Source organism: Cornus florida, unplaced genomic scaffold (assembly GCF_030987335.1).
Source record: "Cornus florida cultivar Cherokee Brave unplaced genomic scaffold, ASM3098733v1 CherokeeBrave_3.0.0_Hap2_Chr05, whole genome shotgun sequence".
Classification (NCBI taxonomy): Eukaryota; Viridiplantae; Streptophyta; class Magnoliopsida; order Cornales; family Cornaceae; genus Cornus; species Cornus florida.
In genome coordinates, this window is record NW_026775575.1 from 73,732,097 (window position 1) to 73,748,032 (window position 15,936).

The 15,936-nt window shown below is 34.2% G+C and overlaps 1 protein-coding gene across 1 annotated transcript; it reads left to right on the forward strand.

Moving 5' to 3' along the window:
* Positions 1-9,337: 9,337 nt before the first annotated feature.
* Positions 9,338-15,725, forward strand: LOC132306842 (small ribosomal subunit protein uS19x-like). Its single transcript, XM_059804409.1, has 4 exons — positions 9,338-9,473; positions 9,593-9,738; positions 9,860-9,917; positions 15,255-15,725. The coding sequence occupies exons 1-4, from the start codon at positions 9,471-9,473 to the stop codon at positions 15,501-15,503; spliced, it is 456 nt and encodes a 151-aa protein (XP_059660392.1). The 5' UTR covers positions 9,338-9,470; the 3' UTR covers positions 15,504-15,725.
* The last annotated feature ends 211 nt before the right edge of the window (positions 15,726-15,936 follow it).

Here is a 15,936-nt window from a genome sequence, read left to right on the forward strand (position 1 = left end):
AAAAGGCAAAATAAAAACAAAAATTATGTTTAATAATATGTTTTTGTTTTTCTGTAATAGAAAAATTTTCTATTTTTGTGAAAAAAAGAAAGAAACATAAAAAATATGTTTCTCATGTTTTCGATAATATTGAGCAAAAACTTTTCTATTATTATTATTACATATACACTGTTCATTTCAAATAAAAAGTATGTTATTCATGTTATATAATAATGTTACATATTAAATATTAATAAAACTATTTTTTTAATATATAATTGTATTATAAATTAGTGTAAATTATTTTTTATTTAACAAAAGTATATATTTAAAATATAATAGTATAAATTATTTTTTAGGACAAAAAAATTATGATTTGTAATATATTTTTTATTTATTTTATATAATATTATTAAATTATTATGTAATGGATATAATATATTATTATATACCATATCTATATTATATTATAGTTATATTTTTTAATATTTTTTTATTTATTATAATATAATATATGTTAAATATATTGTATATTTTATAATAAATGTATAGATGATGTTGTAGACACTAAAAAAATTCACAAAATGGGTTCGGGCTATAATTTGGGCTTACCATCAATTTAGCCCACTTTGAAACATGGGCGTTACCCAAACAACCTAAGCCCATCACAAAACATGGGTTATGGATCAACCTAAATTACTCAATTGACCCAATCCACTTTAATGGGCCAATTTCAAATTGCTAACTAAACAGACCCACTTAGAAATTAGGTTAGTAAAATAAAATAATAATTATTCTTAATATATATATACATATATATTTGAGGATCCAAATTATAATTGTGATAATTATCCAAAGTGACTCAAAATTACTATCTTGTCCCTTCATGATATCTATAAATAAAAGTGAAGGGGGAATGAAAGGGGTTCCAACGGAACATTGAAGCTCTGCCAAATTCTACACCCATTCACCACTTAAAGCTTTGAACACTCAATACTTCGAAACTTTGAATACAAAGGACCATAAGTACGTTCTGCAAGTGCCGGCCCTATTCAAATACTTTCATTCAACCGTTTGAGATTAAGGGCCTGTTTGGGAAGTGTTCCCAAGTGTTTTGTAATGTTCCGGGGCAGCTACAGTAGCCCATTTTGAGAACACATTTCAAAACAAATATAATATTTGGCCCAAACGCTGGAACAACAATTTGGTATTTTATGTTGTTCCAGGCCCATTTTTTTTTACTGTAGCGAGGATAATAATAAATTTTTTTTAGGGCAAATCCCAATCGCCTCCGTCTCTATTCTCGTTCTCAACTCTGGAACTTGCTTCCCCTCTCTCTCTCTCTACAACTGCAAACACAAAATCTACAAGGATCAGAAGTCCAAAACCCACTTCCATCTCTATTCTCGTTCTCAACTCTAAACTTGGCCTCTCTTTCTCTCTCTCTGCAACTGCAAACTACAAAATCTACAAGAATCAGAAGTTCAAAACCCATATAGTTCAGTTTATGCAAGAATCAAAAGTTCAAAACCTATTACCTATATCAAAACCCTCATATCGGCATATCGTTTCAGATTATTCAAAAAATCAAAACCCATATCTTTCAGTTTCCATCGACCGCTGTTCCAGTTATGGTTCGCCGTTCGCAAGTTTCAGCCGCTGTCTGTCAACTCTCAAGCTTGCCCCCTCTCTCTCTGCAACTGCTGTGTGTATGGGTTTTGTTTTAATTTTTTTTGTAAATCAACTAATCAAGCTCTGTAATCGTATTTGGTGAAATTTTTTATTTGTGTATATTTTGCAAACTAAATCCTATTTGGTGAAATCAAGCTCTGAAATTTCAGATTGTTCAAAAAATCCTATCAAATCATTGGAAAATTAATTTATTTTAATCATCAAAAAAAAAAACCATATAGGCATACATTTCAGATTGTTCAAAAAATCAAAACCCATATCTTTAAATTTAGGAATATTTTCAGAAGGTAAAAAATGCTACCAAACATGTTTTACCATGTTTCTATTCCAAAATTCTCACTCTAAATTTTCTTCGCCAAACATATTTTGTTCTCATTTCAGAACACCACATTACAAAACACTTGTTCTGTTCTAAGCTAAAACAAAACACTACAAAACACAACACTTCCCAAACGGGCCCTAAGCTTCTACAACTCTCAATCGGAAGTCAATCCAAATTTCCTTCATTTATCGGAGATTTGAAAAAAATTCGTTGCAGACGATTCAACATCAAATATTGGAGCATTTGCACCGAAAATTTAGGAGATTGAATCAGAATTAGAAGCATTGGACAAGAAAATGTTAGAAGCTCAACAACAATTAAAGTGTTATCAAGCTCGATTCTCTAAAGCTTTCAATAAGAAAGTTCGATCTTGATCATTCCAGAATAGGGACTTGGTACTTCCTGTTCGTAGACCTATTATCATGAATAGCAACAAGTTTTTGTCAAAATGGGATTGACCGTACGTAGTTTGAGAAGTCTACACCAACGACGCACACAAGATCGTCGACGAAGATGGAGTTAGGATTGGACCCATTAATGGAAAGTTCTTGAAGCGTTACTACCCATGATGGCACCATGGTCTTGATCATATGAGCCAAAATTGTATTACTCCTAGCCTGCGTGAGTTAAAACTGTGATTACACAAAAAATGATAATAATAATAATAAAATGCATAGATAAAAATTAAAAAAAAAAATAAAAACATTTTTTTATTGAACTACGCCGTGACTTGATCCCTATTTTGAGGGTATGTAGGCAGCTTAGAATTGCATTATAAGTTTAGTTAGAAAAAAAATAAATAAATAAAAATAACAAATGTATTACTCTTGGCCCGTAAGAGTTTAAACTGTGAACGGCTAAATAAATAAGATTCTTTATTTGGTAAAAAAAAATATAGAATTTTATTTTCAAATTACAAGAGGATAATTTTCTTAGAATTATTCCAATACATAATTAAATGATTAGCCAAAATATATATATATATATATATATATATATATATATATATATATATATCAGGACAACTAAGATTACTTTTGGATATCTTCTTATTCTTTCTTCAACAATCTTTCTAAATTTCTCACAGCTTTTGTGTCCTCATCAGTGATAATAGGGGCCTCATCACCCACTTGTCGCTCTTCTCGAAGGCTTGTAATACCACATTTTCTTTGAAGCATTCTTGCGTTAGTCTCCTCAATAGAAGCTTTGTGTTTCTCAATCCGAGCACGCAAACATTCAATTTCTTTCTCATCATTAATAAGAGTTTCTTGAAATGATTGAACACACTCCATTTTCGCATTATCCAAGGCAAAAACCTCACTAAGGCGAGAATCAACATTGTTCAGACATTAAGCTCGTGCCTCTTCAGTTAAGGTATAAGCATACTCAAATTGAATTTGATTATATTTTTCAGCATTCTGAAGGTATGCATCAATCATTTCTCGAAATTTGGAATAGTCCACAAAAAACAGAGAGAGTCCATGAAAGAGTTTTTCAAGCTTTGGCCTGAGCGACGGAATCTTCGAAAACGGGGTATTTGCTATTGCATTTTTTATTTTGTCCTCAAATAGCATAGTCGCCATGCATTTAGCAAAATCGCACATTTTGCGTCTAGTGTAATAGCTTCGGAGGGCACAACTTAATGCAATGACTGAACATTCCCAAGGGGTTATTTTTCGGCCAATGATTCAACACTAGCTTTAAGTGTCTCACCAACCGTTTGTGGTGGCTGACTTGAAACCTCTTGCTCCATTAACAAGGCTAGAGGTTGGGATTGTCTCTCGTGCAACACTACATTCTGAATAGGATGATTCGCCTCATCAAGGATGATTGCACTATTTTCTCTTCGATTCGCTAACTCCTAAAAATAAGGTCCATCAACAGATTCCTCGCTACAAAAAGGATCGTTAACAAGGACGAGGTCTTCTCCAAGAAAACCTTCGTTGCCTTTTGTCTAAAGAAAGAAAAGAAAAGAGGAAGACAATAAATAATAAGAAAAAAATACTAATAATTAAGATGAATAAAAAATAATAATAAATAAAAGTTACCTGTATATGTTGTGAAATGCTGGGTACCCCATCAAACAAACGGTTCATATTATGATGAACTATGATAGGGTCACGAGTGACGACATCTTCTGTCTTGTCCCCCACATGTTTCCAGTTACGATCCACATTATCGTCTTCCTTATCCTCGTCTAAATCCACTACTAACTAACGTCGAGGATGAGTTTTTGTTGATGGCAGAAGTTCTTTGGCCACCTCCAAACAATTCCCAGAGCTTTCATCTCTCGGTACTAGTGTAGATGGAAAATTTGACTTGGGCCCGCTAATAATGCTTTTTCTAACCTTGGCTGGTTGCTTTTCGGTAGAAATTGCGCGCTTCATCTATCCCGAGGAAGCTCTCTTTTCTGCAAATGAGTCCTCATGCACACGAGACCACCACTTAACATAATTTTCAGTAGCTGGAAATTTCTGAAAGCTTGATTTTGATGGAAGTAACATTTTAGATTGCGTGCGAAATCGCGTGGACAATTTCTAATATTTTGAAATCACTTCTAAGGTATCATTGCAGATATCTTCTTTCAGCTTTCGAGGAATATCTCGGTGATACCCAAATTGTCTGCTGAACCTGTGAGGACTATAAATCTCGATAATGAAACGGTTCCCATGGCATAACGTCAAGTAACTTGAATGAATAGTAACCATACACTCGAATTCTGAAAAGAATTAACTTCTCATCATCAATTAGAAGCTTTCTTTGGGGAAACTGTTTGGACAAGCGAGATAAGTCAACACCTTTATAGAATCTAAACAAATCTTGTTCCTCTAACTCCAAATGTGTCACTGACCCTTCCCGAGGTCATTCGAGGCTAGAAATTGAAATTTGGAGCAAATAAATGGGTCTTAAAGTATTCAGCTATCCACCGATACATATAACGTATCGAAAATACCGCGTTAAAATTCCCAGGTTCAGGCGAAGAAACCATATCATTCAAACCCTTGTAGATACTGGCAAGAACTAGAACTGAAAGACAAAACTTTTCGCCTTCCGCCATCAGGCTGGCAACTTTAAATACCCCAGGCCAGATCATATTATTGGGATTGGCAGGTAAAACAAATTTGCATAGCCAACACGCCAAAAATGCAGCTAAATGAGTCTTTTCTTTCACCTCTTGTTCTACCCCAAGATTGTTGAAAACCTCATCCTCTCGATCTGAAAGAGCTCTAGTTGGTGGAATCACTCTAGAAGGGTTGTAAGTTTCTTTCGGATGTTGAGTTTTGTTCATCGCTACCCTTCTCGGAGGTATCTTCTTATGCCTTATGGCACATTTAAACCAATAATCCATCCAATCAGATATTTTTATTGCACGGTCCACTTTACATTTTTTTGCAGAGCTTATAAAAGGCTAAGAATAAATATCGGCAACTGAAAGAGAGTAATAAAGTTCCATCTTTTATTACAGTAGATAGTTCGACTGCATCAAGGACAACCTTATCATAAAACTTTCCACCAAATGGGAGACCACCCAACACACGTAAATCTCAAAGGGAAATAGAAAGTTCTCTGATTGAACAATGAAGTGTATTAGTTAGGGGCATCAAGACTCAAGGAAAGCTTTGAGCACAGGTTCGTGGTGATCATATGAGAATAATGAAGCAAATATGACGGCAAATAATATTATCCCCATAAGGAAATTGTTGTGGCGACCCAGAATGTCCTCTATCCACTTAAAATATCCTTCAGTATGTGACAACTCTGCTGAAACTTTCAAAGGATTACTCCATTCTACCTCATTACCATGCACTTTATGTCCTAAGAGTGTAAATTGTTCTGGTTTATCGGCCTTTTTATGGAGTGTTGAATCTAATATCAATGCCTCTTAGATGGATATATTCTCATTAAATCCGAGGTTGCACCTTTGACCATTGGGATAGGAAATATTGAGCATCTGACAATAACCTTGGCAAATGAAAAGATGAATTGCCAATAAAAGTTGTACCCACATCTAATGTTGTTCCTTTTTCTTGAGGGTCACCTTCCCTTTAGATTATCTTCTTGAAGCATTTAAAAAACACCATGGTTAATATGCATTGGAGTTAAGAAGTCGATAGTCAAAAATACAAGAGATATGACATTGGTTAAATGTGTCTGTGTGTTTATATATATATACATACAAATAAAAATACAATCATGAAAAAGAAATAAGTGATAATCTGACGGTCATATAAAAAAATGATTATGGTTACAAAATCAAATAATGGGTATTAAAATCAAAGAAACAGTGCCCGACAGAGCTGATGGGTAAAAAATAAAAAATATGTGCCCTTGAGAGCTAATGGTTACAAAATCAAATGATGTGTATTAAAATCAAAGAAATAATGTCCAACAGAGCTAATGGGTATTTAAAAAAAAAAAAAAATTGCCCTCGTGAGCTGCTGGTTACAAAATTAAATGATGGGTATTAAAATCAAAGAAACAATGTCCGACAGAGCTGATGGGTATTAAAAAAAAAAAAAAAAAAAAATTGCCCTTATGAGTTGACGGTTACAAAATTAAATGATGGGTATTTAAATCAAAGAAATAGTGCCCGACAGAGCTGATGGGTATTAAAAAAATAATAATAAAATAAAATAAAAATGGTGCCCTTAAAAGCTAATGGGTATAAAACAAATTGTCCAAAAGGACTGATGGGTATAAAATCAAAAGATGGTGGAATTTCTCATGGAGAAGACAAATTATGGTCTGATTTGCATTGGTAGAATGCAGATTCAAAGCCACCATTCAAGGGTGTCAAACTGAGATGTCAAAACTTCAAGAATTTTGGCATACATATATGTGCATTGAAGATCAAACAGAATCAAACAATAATATATATATAGGCATACCTTTATTGATGCGACCCCGGGATGTCAACTCCGAAACTGATCTTATCCGGTCAATTACTTCTCCAGCACCAAAATGTGAACTGTGGTGGACATTAGAAATAAAATCAAAACGGGTACCTTGGCAGACCTGGAAAGTTAAGAAAAAAAAAAATAAATTCCTGCAAGAAAAATTACAGTGGCTTACCTATTACTGATTAGTGGGCACAAATACGTTCAGCCATTTCTTCAGCACTAAAGTATGAGATGTAACATTAAAGATCAAAAGTCAAAAGGGTTAAACCATGACAAATGGTGAAAAAAAAATTGCAAAGATGGCGATGTGTTACATTTCTAACAGGTGTGGTGTCTGAGAGGACTAAAAAAAGGAAGAAAAGTGAATGAATTGCATTAAAAAAAAAAGGTTGCGTGGCAGATGCGCATATAAATTTATATACATGTGCATATAAAAATTCATAGTAAAAAAGGGAACTCCCTTTCTGCTGAAGTAAAAAGAAAAAAAGAAAAGAGAAATTCAAATGTGTGCATCTAATGCAGCAGTCCATGCATGGATATCAAATTGAGGCGTTGGGAAGCCAAGCCATACGTGTACATATCATGTAAGTCCTCAAAATGGGTTTGTTTTAAACTTTGGTACTGGATCGTGAGAGAAGAAAAAGACGAGAAACGTGCCGAAGATGAAACAATGGCCATGGAGAAAGAGAAAATGAAGAAGAAGGCGAAGAAGAAGATAAGAGAAGGCAGCTAAAGACATCATCAATAGTGTGGAAACTAAGGATCAGGATGTTGAACCAGATGTGGAAGAAAAGAAGAAAAACCATTGCTTTGCACATTTGGTAGAACAACACATGTTCAGATCCACCAAAAATGACACTGTCCATGCGATTGGTGTTGATTATGCCCCTTTCTGTAAAAGTTAAGATATATAATATGAAGAGATTAATAATTTACATGATGGGTTCTAACTATAATTTGGGCTTACCATCAATTTAGTTATAGCCCACTTTGAAACATGGGCCGGTTACCCAAACAACCTAAGCCCACCCCAAAACATGGGTCATGGATCAATCTAAATTACTCAATTGACCCAATCCATTTTGATGGGCAATTTCAAATTGCTATCTAACCAGGCCCACTTAGAAATTAGGTTAGTAAAATAAAATAATAATTATTCTTAATATATATATATATATTTGAGGATATAATTATTCAAATTATAATTGTGATAATTATCCAAAGTGACTCAAAATTACTATCTTTTCCATTTATGATGTCTATAAATAGAAGCGAAGTGGGGAAGGAAAGGGATTCCAACAGAACACTGAAGCTTTGCCACATTCTACACCCATTCACCACTTAAAGCTTTTAAGATTCAACACTTTGAAACTCTGAATACAAAGGACCACGTTCTACAAGTGCCGACCCTATTCAAAGACTTTCATTCAACCGTTTGAGATTAAGCTTCTACGACTCTCAATTGAAAATCAATCCAAGTTTCTTTCATTTATCGGAGATTTGAAAAAAGTTTGTTGTAGACAATTCAACATCAAATATTGAAGCATTTGCACCGAATATTTAGGAGATCGAATCAGAGAACTTTCTTTCTTTGTAAAGGATATTATAAATAATTGTACCCCTTATCAAATATTAATAAAATTAATTATTTTTTCCACTATTTCTATTCTTTTATTGCATAGTAAGAAATTTGTGTATGCAGATGCATATGTATGCACTTATATACATTATTGGTGATAGTGTTTTTATCTTAATATATCTTATTTTGTACTTATTTATCTGAATATTATTAGGATTTGTGATTTTAAATTGAATATTATATTTTATTATCCTATATTTTTAATATTTGTGAAATAATTGAATTGCATAAATATTTAAGGATTTTTTTGTACTAATGAAAAAAATTAAAATAAAAATAAAATAATTAAAAAATGTTATGTAAATCTGTAACAAATATGTTTTATTAAATACTGTTATTATTTTCTGCTTTCAAAGTTGTGACAACAATAAGTATTAATAAGCGTCATTTTTACTTTATATTGTCACTCGAGAAAACAAAATTATGTTTCTACTTTCTTGAGGCTGCAAAAACGAAAACGCAGCATAATCCTAATGATAGCTTTTGGTTCGATGATATTACTATTGCATACTTGATGTTAATCAAATTTGTGGATTAAAATAAATTTGTTAGTAAATTTAATTGACATTTTTTCTTAAAAAGTTTAAAATATAATTATAAGAGAAATAAATGTGCATGTACAAATTTGCACTTATAATATATTTTTCTTTTTTTCTCTTATGATATTGTTAATTAAATTTATCATTAGCCCATGGCTTTGAGATTTTATTTAACCGTATAATATGTATTTATTTATTTATTTTTTTAAATCAGCAAGGCACAAAACTCATTTTTCTTCACTTATATTGCAACCGGTCCCTCCAGTTACCGAAAGCACCGTAAATTTACTCTGGGCTTATAAATACGCGAATATAATCTCCAAACCCTAGCCCGTCATCACAAACGAACAGCGGCCGACTAGTAGGGTTTTTCGAGTTCTCTCAAATCATCAACAACCATGGTGAGACCTCGAATCCGATTCTTCGACCTCACAACCCGTGTTTCATTCACTTTTCTCACATTCTGCTTCGATGATTTCGACTGAATTTTTGACATTTTCTCATGATATGAATGAATCAGGCGGATGTGGAAACAGATGTTGCTGCAGGAATCCCGAAGAAGAGAACGTTCAAGAAGTTCAGTTTCAGAGGCGTTGATTTGGACGCTCTATTGGACATGTCCACCGATGAACTCGTCAAGCTCTTTACAGCTCGTGCTCGCCGAAGGTTATACACTTATACTGTATCATTTTACATGTGTCTATCTTGTATTGAAGATAGACTAGTTATTCGTTATTAACATTTACTTATTTACATTTTTTTTTTAATTTATCAATTTGATCTTTAGGTTTCAACGTGGTTTGAAGAGGAAGCCAATGGCTCTGATTAAGAAACTGCGTAAAGCTGTGAGTGCCGCAAATGACTCGAAAATGAATGATATTTTTGCATTATTTTACACAAATTAGCTTTCCTAATACTAGAATCCCAATTTGTTAGACTATTATTTATCAAATCTTGTTCTTTCTAGAATAGTAGTAATTAGTGAAACAAATATACTTGTGCAACAAACCATCGAAGTAATCCCATCCCCAACGGTCCAAAGATGAAAGTCTTTGTAATATCCTGAACCTGCATTATTATGCTTTTTAGTCCAACCTTTTAACATTGCAAGAATTTATGGTCCTATAATATCTGAACTACAATGTGTCAGTACTTGGTCAACAGTTGCTTTGATGCTTGAGAGTCTCATTTTGTTTGCTAGGCGGCCAAAATTCTTAATAGGAATGTAGCTCTACATTTTATTGGGCCTTAATCTATACTATCATATTTGTGGGATAAGGGAATTGTGTAGTTATGCTTTCTATCCAACTGGTATTGTCGTGGCTGGTTAATATGAATATTCCAATGTAAATATGAATGGCCTATTTATCAGTAGGTGGATGTTAGGAAAATGGACATGCTTTAAGATTTTAATCACTACTAAGTGAGCTTTGGCACAAAAGACTTGGCCGTAAAGTAGACTGGCCCGTAATTCATCGACTCAGTCAATCTACAATCTTTGCTCTCCAAGACTCCAAATGATTAAGAGATATAAACTTTTCTTGTATTTTGCACATATTTTATTTGTCTTGCAGGATTGAAATCCAGGTTTAAACCAAGTTTTTGGTGCTTCAAATGCATAATGCTAGCGAAATGTCTTGCTTGAACCAAATATTGATTGCAAAATGCTTGCAGACATTATTGGCTGATATTCTGGCCAAGTAAGGGTCTAAGCTGGATTCAATTCCCATGTTTATTTCAAATCTAGTGTCCAGTTTGATGTTGAAAAACCATTTTCCCTGTTGGCAATTATTTTAACCATTTTCCCTGTTGGCAATTATTTTAAATCTCCACTTATACAATCAAGTTCCCACCTTCTGGTTTTAACACCGACGTTTCATAGAACATCTCATTCATTTGCTTCTTTTTTTTTTTTTTTTTCCCCCTTTTCAAAGATTCATTAAACGTACATTCACTAGGTTAATTATTTTTACTCCAACTACTTGTATACTTGAGAATTCTTAATGATTGTAAAGCAAAATTTTATATTATAAAGGGTGTCTTTTTTAGGTCTACATAATTTTGGTTCTTTAGACGAATTAAACTCATGACTTCTAGATAAATGTCTCATGTCCCACCAACCAAAAACAAATTCTCTAAAATTGATTATAGATTGTGTAATACTCAGAATGTTGGGGCTCTGTTTTTGCCTTTATATTATTATTTTTATATTATTTATTTTTATTATTATTTTTTTTGACAAAAAAATGACCAGTTAGATACTAATTTATTTGAATTGATCAAATTTCATGCTTGCCTAATGATATATGTTGGCTGTTGTTGATGATTGTGAAGTTGATGTACTACACATTATAAGGTAAAAGTCCTAAGTGGATTAGGCTTGGTAAAAGTCTAGGCTACCTAATGATATATAGATGACCACTTACTCCTTTAGGTTAAGGTGTTGCAATGTGCAAGCTAAGCCTGCTCTAGGGCTAAGTCTGTGGGCTGCTCGCATGGTATCCATTCTCGGTGATGTGATGTTAATATTCAGAATGTTGGGGTTCTGTTTTTGCCTTTATATTATTATTTTTATATTATTTATTTTTATTATTATTTTTTTTTGACAAAAAAATGACCAGTTAGTTACTAATTTATTTGAATTGATCAAATTTCATGCTTGCCTAATGATATATGTTGGCTGTTGTTGATGATTGTGAAGTTAATGTGCTACGCATTATAAGGTAAAAGTCCCAAGTGGATTAGGCTTGGTAAAAGTCTAGGCTACCTAATGATATATAGATGACCATTTACTCCTTGAGGTTAAGGTGTTTCAACGTGCAAGCTAAGCTTGCTCTAGGGCTAAGTCTGTGGGCTGCTCGCATGGTATCCATTCTCGGCGATGTGACATCATACTTTGTAGTACATACATGTCAATGGATGATCCGAGCATAGCTTCCATGCATGTATGGGTTTCGTTGTTCATGTTTGTATCCCGTCGCTATATCGCTATATTGTCCCGTTGCTATCGATATATTGTCCCGTTGCTATATATCGGTCCCATCGCTGTTGGTATGTTGTCTCATTGCTATCTTGTCCCTTCACTATTGCCATAATGTCCTGTCGCAATCGAGCCAAACAGTGCTGGCCAGGCCTCACTTGATGGCTGCAGGTTTGTTGGGCACACATGCTATCATATTTGCAAATCATTGGGTGTGGCTCTTGTGCAGTTGTACGTGTCGGTGTGTGGGTGGTGTTTGGGTTGCGCGTGCTTGTTTGTTCCCTGCTTGCGCAGTGAAGTCAGCCCGATCATTCCTCGTCATATTTATAGAATACTTCAATGCGTAGAACTGTAATTGTTCAACTTGTCTTGTGTTAAATGGATAGTGTGGTCTATTTATATTTAGTATGTCTAATCTGATGTGGCGAAGTAGGATTAGCAACATGTTTCCTCGGTAGTAAGAGTTATTATGTGGTGATTTAATGCAGTATGACAAGGTTTTTATTTGAGGTTATAATAATGTGGCTTGTAGATGACTTAATGTGATTAGACAGATATTGAAATGGTCAACTTCTTCCAAACATCCTTCTGTGTTAAGCATAGTGTTATATGATAATGATGTCCCATTGTCTTTCATGCGTGAAGTAGTCTTTCTTCTTTGTTCTAGGTTTTGAGATATGTGCAAACCTCAAGGAACCTTGAACTTATGCTGCCAAGTTAAGTGCCTCGTAGGATCTCATATAATTGTTGTTCATGACCTACACTAGGCTTGTAAAGGCCTCCGGGGTTTAATTATTTTCTAGCGAGGTAATTCATAAAGAGGAGTTCTTAATTGTCTTCAATTAAGCTTGTTTGTAGAGAGGAGGTTCTCAAAATGTCTTAAACTCTTCAACGAGTCTTAGCTGTGGAGAAGAAGCCTTAGTAACGACCTTAATGGATGGCTGAAATTAGGGAAAGAGGCATACATGAGAAGAGGTGCCTGCAACGTGGTGTATGTGTGAAGAGGTGCTAACAACGAGGTGGAGAATAAGTCCTCATAATATGAGAAGTTTTGGTCTCATTTGAGATTAAGAGTGCTTAAAACGGCGATGGTGAGTTCTGTTTTCTACCGTAATTGTAAAAATAAGTTGGCTGGGTGCCATCTGTGGTGAGAAATGGATTGCAAAGGTGGGGAAGAGTGGGCTTGGCAGTTACCAATTCCATTGAGGAGAGTAGCCATGTGACTTGAAATAAAATGCCTATAGAAGGCAATACTTACATAAGACAATCAGAAGATATAAACTTTAAACCTATTGAAAAGACAGGTGAATTTGCAAAAATGATAATTCCAGTTGAAGACACTATAACACTTTGAGGACAAGGGGATCCAAGTCCCATGAGATATTCTAGCTAAGTAATTGTCGTAACAAGTCCGCAAATTATAGAGATTGTGAGGTATAAGTTTTCTTGATGCTGAGGACTCCTTGAAATCCTCCTAAAATGAATCTTAAATCTACCCATGATGATTAACTGCCTTGCCACTAACGTGACAAGGGTTGAAGTTAAAATAATTGAGGATGAGATGGGAAAAAAACTTGATGTCTTTTATAATATTTTTTATAGTTACTATTGTAGTGCTTAATTAAACATACTGCTTTCCTTGTTATCTCCATGGTTATTATGCAAATTCTCCAAGCTTTGGTCTGTTATATAATTAAAAAGGCGTAGAAAATTGTTTTCTCAAGGTCAAGTTATATAGAATGGAAATCCATGAAGCTATGATACCCCTCATTGATAAAATTGCCGTATAAAATCTGGTCTTCTGATTAGAAAAGCTTGTTCCAGAACCCTGCTTGGAATCTTGTGTTATTGAGTTATTTGGAATTATAGGGTTGTAATTTATGTGAATGGCCATGCAGGTTCTTTCTCCACTTTGATTTAGTTTGTTGAAGGTGGTTTTAATACTTATTTTTGCAATAAATGGTGCAAATAACTCTCTTTAAAGTTGAGCATTAGTGACTACAGACTGTCCTTGTTGTATGCTTGGGGAGCAACAAAAATCATTTTAAAACTACTGCTCAAGAAGAAAGGATCATATTAATTACTGTCGATACGTGAGGGTTCAGTTGTTCTATCTACGATTCAAACTTTAGGAACATCTATTAGGAAATTTTGTTTGAGCTATTCGATCCATGAAGTGTGGTTTGTACTAGTCAAAAAAAATAAAGAACAATACTTTGGTTCTCACTAGTGAATATGTATACTATCTGACCACTGATGTGGACCAATAATAAATGGACATGTCTTATTTTAATTATCATATCAGAGATGGTAATCAAATCACCATCTCAGAATTGGTAAGTGAATATTTATCCACCATCTTTGATTTAGTAATTAAAGATAATATATCCAATTGTTATTGGTCCACATCATTAGTCGGTACGGTGTTCATCCTCACTGCTGAGGACCTATAAGTATTGTCCAAAAATAAAATAAAATTGAAGTGTGTGGTTTTGCAGTTATAGATGTTATACGTATTTTCTCTTTTAAGGTTGGGGTGAATGTCCTGAAGTTGTGCAAGGATATGCTTATTTTCGCTAAGTTATCTGTTCCGTCTATGTCTGATTGTGTGTGGTTTGCAGTTGAGGAAGTACTGTTGATAGCTGAAACCTGATAAAGTGATATGCTTTATTCGCTAAACATGTATAGATTTTATGTCAGCAAAGTCTGTCTGATTGAGTTATGAACGTGGAACATTCTTGTATCATCATGCGATGTCTAATATATGTGGATACTTGGTCTTTCATACTGTATCCAAAATGGTGTCATAAAACAAAAAAAATTCCCTATTTTATGCACAGATTTCATATACCTATCAGTCAAGGCATCATATGTAGGTTGTTTGGTGAACTTTGTTTTGTGGACTAGCTTCTCTGCATGCATTTTTTTTTATACAAGAATGTTGCCTTAACTAACTAATGTCATCATTTTCTATAATAAGATGGATGATAATGTGCATCGCAAAAGGCATTGCGAAAGGTCACAGTCAATAGATCTTCTATTTTATATGGGAAAAAGTGCTGGGTTATAAGAAATGATCTTACAATGTGATGATGACACATATTCTCGTGTAGGCATTGCTTCCATTGATAATATGTATATGATATAGATAATGAACATAACCATTGTTGTAATGTTAGTTTTTCTGTTGTCTGTGGAACAGAAACGTGAAGCCCCACCAGGCGAAAAACCAGAGCCAGTTAAGACTCACCTCCGCAACATGATCATAGTTCCTGAAATGATTGGCAGCATTATTGGGGTTTACAATGGCAAGACCTTCAATCAGGTTGAGATCAAGCCTGAAATGATCGGCCATTACCTAGCTGAATTCTCAATCTCTTACAAGCCCGTGAAGCATGGTAGGCCTGGTATTGGTGCCACCCACTCCTCCAGGTTCATTCCTCTCAAGTGATATATTTTGCGGTCGCCTATAATAGCTTCCTGCAAGAGCAGCTTATTATTCTGTTGGAGGATGAGCAGCGCCCTATATCAAGACTGAGTTTTGTTTTCTTATATTAGTACTCATCATGTTCTCTTTATGGTTCGGCTATTCTGAAGAAAAAAACATCAATGAACTGGTTTGTTGTGAACTTTTATTTTTTGCAAATGAATTAGCAGGCTATTTTTTTCAGTATATTTGTTTCTGTCATTACTGCCTCTTTCTCACCATACAACTAAAAAGGGCTTTGGATGCTGGCCGTATTGACTAATAGCGTCGTTTGTTTTTTTTTTTTCACTTGCCACATTCCGACGGGATAAGTTTGAAAGCGGAAACGTGTGGACTGTTTTGTTACATAGTTTTTCTCCCCATTTTTATAGTCATGCGAAAGTAAAGTGGTCGTCTC